This window comes from Pan troglodytes, chromosome 18, assembly GCF_028858775.2.
Source record: "Pan troglodytes isolate AG18354 chromosome 18, NHGRI_mPanTro3-v2.0_pri, whole genome shotgun sequence".
In the NCBI taxonomy this organism is placed as follows: domain Eukaryota; kingdom Metazoa; phylum Chordata; class Mammalia; order Primates; family Hominidae; genus Pan; species Pan troglodytes.
Genome location: NC_072416.2, coordinates 2971516 through 2984067, shown reverse-complemented (window position 1 = coordinate 2984067; position 12552 = coordinate 2971516). Strand labels below are relative to the sequence as shown.

Below are 12552 nucleotides of genomic sequence, written 5' to 3'. Positions count from 1 at the left end.
GGCTCAGGCCCTACAGTGCAGGCCCTTCCGGGTGGCCCCATAGCTCCTGGTCTTGCTGGGATCCACGCCCGGCTGTCGTGTGCACAGTGACCAGCATGCCCAGGCGTAGGCCGTGGGACAGTGCAGGGTGCAGAGCCGGGGCCACAGGAGGGGCGGCAGGCGGGAATCCAGAGCCTACCCGGGGCCCAGGTACCTCCATCCAGCCTGCCTTCCCCGGGAGGGCTCCCCGGACCCAGGCCTACCTCATCAATCTCCTTGATCCAGCGGTCGATGCCGTCAAAGGACCAGCGGTTGGTGATGTCATACACCAAGAGGATCCCCTGCAACAGAGACTTGGGGGTCACCAGGGGTCACTGACACGCATGGCCAGCCCAGGCCCAGGGACGCTCAGGTGCAGGGGCCTCAGTTCCCGGGCAGGGCCAAGGATGCTTATTACTTGGCGGATGGGCAGATGAGCCATGCCCTCCACGCAGAGCTGGTGCAGCCCTGCCCCTCACCCCTGCCCTCACCTGGCAGGACTGCAGCAGGGGGGTGGGTGCCTTCCATGGTGTCAGAAATGCCGCTTCCCCTCCCTCCCCTGGAGCCATCAGCCTGTGGAAGTTTCCTGGGCAGGCAGATGCGGGGTTCTGGCAGCCGGGGGACGTGCAGCTGTGGAAGCTAAGTGTCCTCTCGGCCAGTCCATCAGTGAATCCCCCCGGGAGTACCTGGGACAGAGCTGAGTGGGGGCATTTCTGAGTTTTCCAACCTAAAACTTGTAGAGCAGAATGCCAGTCCCTCCAGGACAGTTTCTGTGAAGCTCCCCCAGCCAGGCAGAGCAGGTTTTGCCACGGGGACTTTTTGCCACATCCCTTAGAGACCAATTACTTGGAGCTCAGCTCTGGGCTGTTTCCACCTGCCCTAAATATCTCGGCAGTGACAGTCATGGCTCTCCAGCAGCACGGGGGAGCACACTGCTCACACTCAGAGCCCTGTCGGGCGAAACGGTGACATCACAGGCCCATTCCCCTATGCCCGCCTCTCCCCAACGTCCACTCCCACCCTACAATTCTGCAACCAGATCCAGCCAATGAGCTGTGATCCACCCTACTCCTAGGCTGACAAAACCTTCGCGTAACGGAAGAGCCTATCACACAAGGGGCTGAGGCTGAAAGAAGAGGGCACTGTCCATCTGAAAATTAGGGTTTTTAGAACGTCTTAGAACCATCTTTCGATATCTGGAAGACTGAAGTGTAGCCCCAGGTCCTGTTTAGAACAAGGTTGACATTACTAAGCTCCCAGGGCGAAGGCCTTGCTCAGGATGGAGCGACAGCTCAGGAAGGACACCTCTTGCTGAGGGAGACCCTTCGAGGCCAGAGATGGCCAAGTCAGTCTGGTGGGCGATAAATGATAAGATTCAGAATAAACGAATGCACACCCAGGGGTTAACCCTGGAGGTTGGGGCACAGGGACTGGGGCTGGCTCATTTGCTGCTGGGGGAGGTGGAGAGACGGGGAGTGGGCCACCAAAGCGTACAACACAGCCCACTCTCCCGAGTGGCAACCTCCCTCATGGCAACCTCCCGCATGGCAAGCCCACAACTCGGAAGTAACTGAGGATGTGTGTCACAGTGGCGCTGATAACAACGACAAGCCAGACACAAATTAAATGTCCAGCCTCAGGGGACAGCTGAGTAAGCGGCAGTGAAATGTACCGTGCAGATGCTGAAGACAGCAGCAGTGCATGTAAAAGCGTGCATGCTGGCCAAGGAGAGATGTGCAACCCAGGTGAGGTAAGAACGCAGGTCCCAGCACTGCGGATGGCATTTTCTTTTTTTTTGAAACAGGGTCTCACTCTGTCAGCCAGGCTGGGGCTCATGCAGTGGCACGATCATGGCTCACTGCAGCTTGATATTCTGAGCCTCAGCTCCCTGAGTGGCTGGGAATACAGGTGTGAACCACCACATCTGGCTAAGTTTTTTTAAACATTTTTTAGAGATGGGATCTTGCTATGTTGCCCAGGCTGGTCTTGAACCCGTGGCCTCAAGTGATCCTCCTGCCTCAACTTCCTGAAGTGCTGGGATCAGAGGTGTGAGCCACTGTGCCCAGCCCAGCATGATTTCTTTTTTTTTTTTTTTGAGACGGAGTCTCACTCTGTCGCCCAGGCTGGAGTGCAGCCGCACGATCTCCGCTTCCGGGTTCACGCCATTCTCCCGCCTCAGTCTCCTGAGTAGCTGGGACTACAGGCGCCCGCCACCATGCCCGGCTAATTTTTTTGTATTTTTTTTTAGTAGAGACAGGGTTTCACCGTGTTAGCCAGGATGGTCTCGATCTCCTGACCTCGTGATCTGCCCACCTCGGCCTCCCAAAGTGCTGGGATGACAGGCGTGAGCCACCGCGCCCGGCCCAGCATGATTTTTAAAAAATAAAAGTATAAACACACAACACATTACACTGAAGAAGTTTATATGGACATAAATGCTAAAAGGCTAGAGAGGGGTAACTTTTGATGCTGACCTGTTTTCTGTGGCAAACACCCCTATTCGTATGACACTGAAAACTCCAGAAAGAGAGCAGAAGGCCTGCCTCCCAGCTGATGGGCTGCCTCCGGCTCCAAGTATGCTGTGAGGCTGGGGGGCCCTGGCCACACCTCCCGGCTGCTGCCCTGAGCAGGCCCCCACTTCCTGGGATGGCCATGTCTGAGGAGCAGGGGTTATGGGCAGGGGCGATGGCACAGGAGGACCCGGAGGCTTGCTCCGGCGTGGGTCACAGTGAGGCCGCAGGGACCCAAATGACCACGGAGTGAGAAACCAAAAGGAGACTCTCGGTGACCAGCAGCCGCCTAACGAACGGCACCCTAAGCACCCTCAGCTGCGTGTCTCAAGGGGCAGAGCACGGGGCAAACAGACTCTTCCACTGCCTTCTGTTTTCTAAAAATGATCTGATTTTTAAAAAACTAGCGACTTCGGCCGGGCGCCGTGGCTCACGCCTGCGATCCCAGCACTTTGGGAGGCCGAGGCAGGCGGATCACGAGGTCAAGAGATGGAGACCATCCTGGCCAACATGGTGAAACCCCGTCTCTACTAAAAATACAAAAATTAGCTGGACGCGGTGGTGCACACCTAGTTCTAGCTACTCGGGAGGCTGAGGCAGGAGAATCGCTTGAACCCGGGAGGCGGAGGTTGCAGTGAGCGGAGATCGCGCCACGGCACTCCAGCCTGGCGACAGAGCGAGACCCGTCTCAAAAAACAAAACAAAAGAACGAGCGAGTGCTCTAGGGAATGAGTCAGGACGCGCGCTCCCCCGCTCTAGGGGATGAGTCAGGACGCGTGCTCGCCCTGCTCTAGGAGCCGCCCTGACAGTCAGTTTCCTCAGCGTCTACAGACGTGTCCACGGTGCCGCTCGTGCCTCGCGGGCGGGGTCAAGGGGGTGGAGGCACTTGCGCTGCTCCCACCGGCGCGCCCTGAGCTCAGGCCCAGCGCCCCCGCCTGCTCGTGAACTGGTACTGCGCCGGCTCTTGGGTAACGGTGGCAATATGCATCTGAGCACGTTTACACCTTTTTTTGATCAACTCGACCTACACGATAAATTCCCAGAAGTAGAACTGCTGGGCCTAAGAGTGGGTGTCCTTTTTGCTATCATTTTTTACTGAGCTGTAACTTACAAAGCACAAAATACAAAGATCCGAGGTTTGAACATTTTGATGAATTTTGACAAACACATGCCCCTTCCACCTATGTGGCTGAAGCTCCCAAGGTACAGCCAGCGAGAGTGAAGCCCTCCTCCTGCATCCCTGCACCCAGGCTCTGCCCAGGAGCAACTGACATGTAAAATGGGAGCTACTGCCAAGCCGTGCCCACTCACGTCCACCCGCCCACCTGTGTGCCGACAAGCCAGCAGCACGTGTGCCTCCTGTACCACGCTCCACATAAACCCCCTCTCAGGGAAACAAACCCACACCTTTGTCCTGAAGGAGACATGGCACTTGGCCACAGCCTTCCTGGCACTAAGCCCGCTGACCCCAAATTCTCAGCTAAACGGGATGGCACATCCCGTCAGCCACACTGCAGTTACAAGGAGCCTGCTCCACCCTCCACACACCAAGGGACCCGCACCTGGGTGACCCGCTCATCCCACCAGCGGGTTGTGGCACCCGCTTCTGAGAGGGGCCGTCTCAGATCACAGCAACAGAATATGCAAACACGACCATGAAGTCTAGGGAGCCTGGCCTTCGGCGGCATGTGAAGGGCCTCACGGGAAGAGCCACGGGACTGCTGCTGTGTGACAGGTGACAGCAGCAGGGAGTGGCCGGTGGCCTTTGCTGGTGCCATCTGCATGACCCAGGCCGTGGGGACCTTCCAGGCCTCTCCACTCTCAACGGAGGGAGGCAGAGTGACAAATCCCGGCTGGGACAGACAGTCCTTGCTAGTCTGTGTCTCATCAGGGGCGGCGGGAGAAACCCTGCTGCAAACCTGGGCTCTGCACCTCGGCTGGATGCACCCGCACCTCAGCGCTGCTCACCAGGCAGGAGAGACACAGGTCAGGGCTGGGCTCCCGGGGTGGCCCAAATGCTCAGTCACGGCGGTCAGAGGCCCGCCTGGAGGCTCAGGTGCTTCTCCCGGGGCAAGGAAGCACCTGGCACCCTCAACCCAGGACCAACATGTGCACCTGGGTCTGTAACCTGCTCCTCGCATGTGGAAAATGACAGCTAAGAACTTCCAGAGTTAACAAGACAAAACAAAGACATAACCGGTTGTGCCAGATGCTTTGGAAAGAACACGGAGATGATAACAGAGCTTGCTTTCCAGGACCTCAGCCTGGCAAATGCAGAGCTTATGAACTGTTTTTTTCTTTTTTAGTTCTCATGCAGCTGAACAGAAATCACGACTGTGCTGGCCTCGTGTCCCACAGACCTCCCTGTGTGGGAGCTGGGATGCCCGCGGTGGAGCCCGTCGGTGGGGGCTGGGATGCCCGCGGTGAAGCCCATCGGGGGGGGGCTGGGATGCCCGCAGTGGAGCCCGTCGGGGGGGGGCTGGGATGCCCACGGTGGAGCCCGTCGGGGGGGGGCTGGGATGCCCGCGGTGGAGCCCGTCGGGGGGGGGCTGGGATGCCCGCGGTGAAGCCCATCGGGGGGGCTGGGATGCCCGCAGTGGAGCCCGTCGGGGGGGGGCTGGGATGCCCACGGTGGAGCCCGTCGGGGGGGGCTGGGATGCCCGCGGTGGAGCCCGTCGGGGGGGGGCTGGGATGCCCGCAGTGGAGCCTGTCAGGTTCAGCCTCCCTGCTGCCTTTTCCAGTATCTCCTCAACAACCCTTGTCATCCAACATAACTGCGCCCCATATTTTTTAATACCAAAATAGTATATGTTTATTGCAGAAAAATCACGAAATACTTAAAAGCAAAAGGAAGAAGGCATTTTTGTAGATGTAAATCACCCACACAGCTCCTCCTTTTTTTTTGAGATGGAGTTTCACTCGTCGCCCAGGTTGGCGTGCAATGGCACAATCTCGGCTCACTGCAACCTCCACCTCCTGGGTTCAAGCGATTCTCCTGCCTCAGCCTCCTAAGTAGCTGGGATTATAAGCGCCCACCACCATGCTCGGCTAATTTTTGTATTTTTCGTAGAGATGGGGTTTCACCATGTTGGTCAGGTTGGTCTCCAACTCCTGACCTCGTGATCTGCCTGCCTTGGCCTCCCAACGTGCCAGGATTACAGGCGTGAATCACCGCACCGGCCCCAGCTCCTCTTTCAATAGCAGGCAGGGCCCATGGAACGCATCCTCGAGCCTGCCCGTCTTCCACCTGCCAGCTCCACGCAGCACGGCCATGTCACTCCAGTTCTCACGGGGACGGCACGGAGCCTGCAGGCCCTTCTGCTCCCATGAGGGAGCTGCCAACATCTCCGAGGGAACTCCCAGGACAGGGTGCGACCCAGCCCGCCCTGGCGTCCTTCCCACCCACCGCCAGCAGGTAGAAGACATCAGAGCCAACACCGACTACACTTCGGTGTAGAAACGGAAGGAAATGAGCTTGCCAGGGGACGAAGCTCCAGTGTCCATCCCCCTCTCACCTGGGCAGCTTCCTGCCCAGAGCGGACCCACCTGAGCCAGAAGCTGCATGGCACAGACCTGAACCTTCCCCCCAGAAGGATCCAGACCCAGACCCAGGCGGCCACCCTGGGCCCACATGGGGGGCTCCAGGCTCACGAACTGGCCCCGGAGGGGCTCTCCTGGCTCTTCCAGAACTCTTAGGGGCATCACAGACAGGACGGACCCGCTCGAATCCCTCCCACTGAAGCAGCAACAACAGTGGCCATGACAGGTCTGTTTACATGGGCTTCAAGTCCTTGCCCTCCTTCCGGCCTCACATTCGCCAGCAGATCCAGTCAGCACAAAAGCGTGCTTGGGGGCCCAGAGGAGACAGAAACGAGGGTGGCCAAGCGCACCCACCACACCTGCACACACACTGCACACATGGCCCCAGTGCCCCCGCCAGACCTGTGCACATGCCTGCACACACACACGGCCCTGAGTGCACCCACTACACCTGTGCACACACACAGGTCCACGTACACCCACCGTGCCTGTACTCCCAGCTACTGGGGAGGCTGAGGCAGGAGAATCGCTTGAACCCGGGAGGGGGAGGCTGCAGTGAGCCGAGATTGTGCCACTGCACTCCAGCCTAGGTGACGGGGTGAGGCTCTGTCTCAAAACAAACAAATAAACAAACCAATGTGAAAATATCCTTATAAAGAAAGAAAGTGCTTGGGAGTGTGACAGGACAACAACTCACATTCAGAAAGAATCAGGAGAAACATCCTTTGAAAAGCAACGGAAAGAGCGGTGCTGGTCTTACCTGAGCGCCCCTGGAGTAGGACCTGAAGATGGTGCAGAACCGGCCCTGGCCCGACGTGTCCCTGAAACATACGGGGAGGGGAGGGGCCGGGACTGTGGTCCCTGTGAGAGGCTCACCTCCTGCCCTCCTCTGCCGACCCACCTGGATGTCCTGAGGGGAGCAGGGCGGCCAGGACAGGTGCCAATGGGGCTGTGCTAAGCAGCTTTGTCTGTACAGGTCACAGCGGCCTGGCGCCGAGCTGCTGAGCCAGGCAGGCGGCAGACGGGGCCCCCGCCCACCTGGGGAGTGAGCAAGCTCCCCACATGAGCCTGGGAGCTCCAGGAGACTGTCCTGCCAGGCTGGAGAGCCCCAACCCTGTGGACATTCACGTCTCATCAACGCTGACGTTCTGGGAAATGCTTTTTTTTTTTCTTTTTTGAGACGGAGTCTCGTTCTGTCACCCAGGCTGGAGTGCAGTGGTGCAATCTCGGCTCACTGCAACTTCTGCCTCCCGGGTTCAAGTGATTCTACTGCCTCAGCCTCCTGAGTGGCTGGGACTACAGGCGCCTGCCACCACACCTGGCTAATTTTTGTATTTTTAGTAGAGATGGCGTTTCACCATGTTGGCCAGGCTTGTCTTGGACTCCTGACCTCAGGTGATCCTCCTGCCTCGGCCTCCCAAAGTGCTGGGATGACAGGCGTGAGCCACCACACCCGGCTGGGAAATGCTTTTTAAGGTGAAGCCGACAGAAGGGGAGGGAAGGGGCTCACAGCCACCACGGAATCAGGTCTTCCGGGGCAGGAGGGGAGGGAAGGGGCCCACAGCCACCACGGAATCAGGTCTTCCGGGGCAGCAGGGGAGGGAAGGGGCCCACAGCCACCACGGAATCAGGTCTTCCGGGCCAGGAGGGGAGGGAAGGGGCCCACAGCCACCACGGAATCAGGTCTTCCGGGGCAGGAGGGGAGGGAAGGGGCCCACAGCCACCACGGAATCAGGTCTTCCAGGGCAGGAGGGGAGGGAAGGGGCCCACAGCCACCACGGAATCAGGTCTTCCGGGGCAGGAGGGGAGCCGGGATCTCTAGGGACACAGTGTCCCAGACTGTCTTTTGCCTGTTGGAGTAAAATCCATTCTGTGTTTAAACAGGGGCTGTGTAAGTGGCTCTTCCAAGTGAAATGCAAACAGGACGCTTTCCTGTTTCTCTAAGGGTTCTGTTCTCCCTTCGGCATTCGTGTCCTCACCCAGGAACTGAAGTGCCGCAGCCCCAACTCACCAGAGCTCCAGCTTCACGCGCCGGCCGTCCAGCAGGATGGTGGTGGTCTTGTAGTCGATCCCTGCGAGGAAGCACAGGGCGCTGAGGGGACGCGCCACTCCTGGAGCGAGCGCCCACGAGACCAGCCTCGGCCACTGGCCTCCCAGGGCCAAGACCCACGCAGAAGTGGAGAGGCAGCTCCCCCACACTCAGCCAGTGGGGCAGGGGGCAATCTCGGGGCTCTGGCCCAGCAACCCAGGCCTGCCCACTTCTGCACACGAGCCACGGGCGGGGCAGGGCGGGGCAGGGCAGGAGCGTGGTACGTACAGTGTCAGGCCATCGGGCCCCATAGCCTAGCAGGCCAGCCTCTCCATGGGCATGGCTTGCCTGGAATGGGGCCTCCGCCTGTGGCCTGCGCTGGGTGCAAGGCACAGGGCCTGTCCCTCAGAGGGCATTGGGCAAAGGCAGGGCGTGGACTCCAGCATGCCTGGAGAAAGGGCAGTGCCTTTATTTCCACCCTGACCTACTTCGTATGCATTTTGAAGTTGAATTCTCCAAGGCGAATGTATTTCCAAGTCTTGGCTTACTGCAGCCCAGGAACTGCCAAGGTTGGTGTTAGGGAGGGCCAAACAAGTTTAAAAATGCTGCTTCTGGCCGGGCGCGGTGGCTCACACCTGTAATCCCAGCACTTTGGGAGGCCGAGGCGGGCGGATCATGAGGTCGGGAGTTTGAGAGCAGCCTGGCCAACACAGTGAAACCCCGTCTCTACTAAAAATACAAAAAATTAGCCAGGTGTGGTGGTGGGCACCTTTAATCCCAGCTACTCGGGAGGCTGAGGCAGGAGAATCACTTGAAGCTGGGAGGTGGAGGTTGCAGTGAGCCGAGATCATGCTACTGCACTCCTGCCTGGGTGACAGTACTCAATGAATAAATAAATAAATAAATAAATAAATAAATAAATAAATAAATAAATAAAATGCTGCTTTTCCGGACTCTGGGCTGACCTCAGACAGCCACCAGCCTGCCTGCCACATAGGTTTTTTTTTTTTTTTTTTTTGAGACAGAGTCTTGCTCAGTCGCCCAGGCTGGAGTGCAGTGGTGCGATCTCTGCTCACTGCAAGCTCCGTCTCCTGGGTTCACGCCATTATCTAGCCTCAGCCTCCCGAGTAGCTGAACTACAGGCGCCCGCCACCACGCCCGGATAATTTTTTGTATTTTTAGTAGAGATGGGGTTTCACCGTGTTAGCCAGGATGGTCTCGATCTCCTGACCTCATGACCCACCCGCCTCAGCCTCCCAAAGTGCTAGGATTACAGGCGTGTGCCACCGCGCCCGGCCTTTTATTCTTTTTTGAGATGGAGTCTCACTCTGTCGCCCAGGCCGCAGTGCAGTGCCACAATCTCGGGTCACTACAACCTCCACCTCCCAGGTTCAAGCGATTCTCCTGCCTCAGCCTCCCGAGTAGCTGGGATTACAGGTGCCCACCACCACGGCCGGCTAATTTTTATAATTTTAGTAGAGACGGGGTTTTGCCACATTGGCTAAGCTGGTCACAAATTCCTGACCTCAGGTGATTCGCCCGCCTTGGCCTCCCAAAGTGCTGGGATTACAGGTGTGAGCCACCGTGCCCGGCCAACATCAAATCATTACTTTTTATTTCCTTACAGTTTTATAGGAAAAGATCAGTCCAAGAGAAACTGAAAGGAGCAGACAGTTCTGGACACTTAACGCAGGCACGACATCTTAAACAGGCTCTGGGCCCTCTGGAAACTTTCCAGAAGCTTCTATCTTTAGGGCTCAGCCCCTTCCCCCACCTTAGAACACCATTCACGTTTTGTCTTTTTATGACACTTTCTCCAAGGGGCTTGGAAACGGGCACTTTTTAAACATAAGCGACGCCCTCCCACGGAGTGCACCTGCCCAGTGGGCTTGTGTGTGTGTCTGTGCACATCTGTCTCTCCGTGCGGGCGCAGCCCTGCAAGCCAGCCACGTGGTCTCTCTGCCTACGGCGCCCTTCAGGCATCAGCGCTTCCACCCACACCGTCCTTCTGCCTGACCAACCCCTACATGTACATCAAAGGCTGTTCTCATGCATCGAAGGACACCATCAATGGACAGAAAAATGCAACCCAGAGATGGAGGGAAATGTCTGCAGATCACACGTCTCCTAGAGACTGATCTCTAGACTCTACAAATAACTCCAACTCAACAACAGAAAACCAAACGTCCCAATTTTAGGATGGACGGATGGTCTCCCTCGGGTCCTCGTTTCCAAGACAAGAAGGAACAATGGTTGTGCCAAAAAGGCCACGGCTGTGAGCAGCCCATGACTGCAGGAGCTGCACCCAATGTGTACCCAGGGACAACGCCATTAAGCAGTTCATCAGGATGCGGTAGAGTTAGGCAGTTCACCATCGGGACGAGGTAAAGTTTGGCAGTTCACCATCGGGATGCGGCTGAGTTAGCAGTTCACTATTGGGACGAGGTAGAGTTTGGCAGTTCACCGTCGGGATGAGGTAGAGTTTGGCAGTTCACCGTCGGGATGCGGCAGAGTTAGGCAGTTCACCGTCGGGATGCGGTAGAGTTAGGCAGTTCACCGTCGGGATGCGGTAGAGTTAGGCAGTTCACCATCGGGACGAGGTAAAGTTTGGCAGTTCACCATCGGGATACGGCAGAGTTAGCAGTTCACCATCGGGATACGGCAGAGTTAGGCAGTTCACCATCGGGATGCGGTAGAGTTAGGCAGTTCACCATTGGGACGAGGTAGAGTTAGGCAGTTCACCATCGGGATACGGCAGAGTTCGGCAGTTCACCATCGGGATACGGCAGAGTTCGGCAGTTCACCATCGGGATACGGCAGAGTTCGGCAGTTCACCATCGGGATACGGCAGAGTTCGGCAGTTCACCGTCGGGACGAGGCAGAGTTCGGCAGTTCACCGTCGGGACGCGGCAGAGTTAGCAGTTCACCGTCGGGACGCGGCAGAGTTAGGCAGTTCACCGTCGGGACGCGGCAGAGTTAGGCAGTTCACCGTCGGGACGCGGCAGAGTTAGGCAGTTCACCGTCGGGACGCGGCAGAGTTAGGCAGTTCACCGTCGGGACGCGGCAGAGTTTGGCAGTTCACCGTCGGGACCAGGTAGAGTTAGGCAGTTCACCGTCGGGACCAGGTAGAGTTAGGCAGTTCACCGTCGGGATGCGGTAGAGTTAGGCAGTTCACCGTCGGGACGAGGTAGAGTTAGCAGTTCACCATCGGGACGAGGTAGAGTTAGCAGTTCACCATCGGGATGCGGTAGAGTTAGCAGTTCACCATCGGGATGCGGCAGAGTTAGCAGTTCACCATCGGGATGCAGTAGAGTTAGGCAGTTCACCATCGGGATGCAGTAGAGGCCGCAGCCCTTGCAGACATTTTGGAAGCATCTGCGCCAACTGTGTGCTTCCCGAGCTGCGTGTGAAGCTGCATCACTGCCCCAGTGGTGCCCTTCACGGCAAGCAAGTCAGGAATCCTGCTTCTCAAGTCCAGGGCTATGCACGTCACCCAAATCTAGACCTGGGTGCTGACCACGACCCCCACCAAGGCCCCAAAACCATGCATTCCACCTGGGTCTAGACCTGGGTGTTGCCCAGGACTCCCACTAAGGCCCACATAAGGAGCTGAGTCCTTAAGGACTAAAGACAAACTATCCTCTGGGGAAAAAAATACAGAAATTATACTTTAAAAAAAGGGCAAAGGACTTCAATAGACATTTCCCCAAAGAAGAAAAACCGATGACCAAGAAGCAGTGAAAAGGCATTCCACGTCATCGTTCAGCAGAGAAACCCATCCAAGCCACCACCGCACCACGATCCAGCCTCGCAGAAAAGGGCAACTGGCAGCAAGTGCCCGCCGGCGTGCAGAAGCCAGGCCCTCCATCCGCTGAGTGTGCTGCATGCTGCTGCACTGTGCTCTTGATTCTACAGGCGAGGCCGGCTGTCCCTGCTCTTGATTCTACAGGTGAGGGCAGCTGTCCCTGCTCTTGATGCTACAGGCCAGGGCGGCTGTCCCTGCTCTTGATGCTACAGGCCAGGGCGGCTGTCCCTGCTGATTCTACAGGCGAGGGCAGCTGTCCCTGCTCTTGATTCTACAGGCCAGGGCGGCTGTCCCTGCTCTTGATTCTACAGGCCAAGGCGGCTGTCCCTGCTCTTGATGCTACAGGCCAGGGCGGCTGTCCCTGCTCTTGATGCTACAGGCCAGGGCGGCTGTCCCTGCTCTTGATTCTACAGGCCAGGGCAGCTGTCCCTGCTCGTCATTCTACAGGCCAGGGCGGCTGTCCCTGCTCTTCATTCTACAGGCCAGGGCGGCTGTCCCGTGCTCTTGATGCTACAGGCCAGGGCGGCTGTCCCGTGCTCTTGATGCTACAGGCCAGGGCAGCTGTCCCTGCTCTTGATTCTACAGGCGAAGGCGGCTGTCCCTTGCTCTTGATTCTACAGGCCAGGGCGGCTGTCCCTGCTCTTGATTCT

The 12552-nt window shown here is 57.7% G+C and overlaps 1 protein-coding gene across 6 annotated transcripts in view; it reads right to left on the bottom strand.

The window, feature by feature from the left end:
* The window catches only part of RAB40C (RAB40C, member RAS oncogene family), a 37740-nt gene that overhangs the window by 3501 nt on the left and 21687 nt on the right, over positions 1–12552 (bottom strand). For 3 of the 6 annotated variants that reach the window (XM_063796414.1, XM_024349654.2, XM_063796413.1), the window contains 3 exons: positions 8080–8140; positions 6829–6889; positions 243–320 (listed from right to left, as the gene is read on the bottom strand). In XM_063796414.1, the coding sequence (XP_063652484.1) occupies positions 243–320; positions 6829–6889; positions 8080–8140 (200 nt within the window). Of the gene's footprint in view, positions 1–242; positions 321–509; positions 716–6828; positions 6890–8079; positions 8141–8585; positions 8677–12552 lie in introns of those variants that run through there. The other 3 variants (XM_024349655.3, XM_054668576.2, XM_024349656.3) reach the window with 2 other exon arrangements.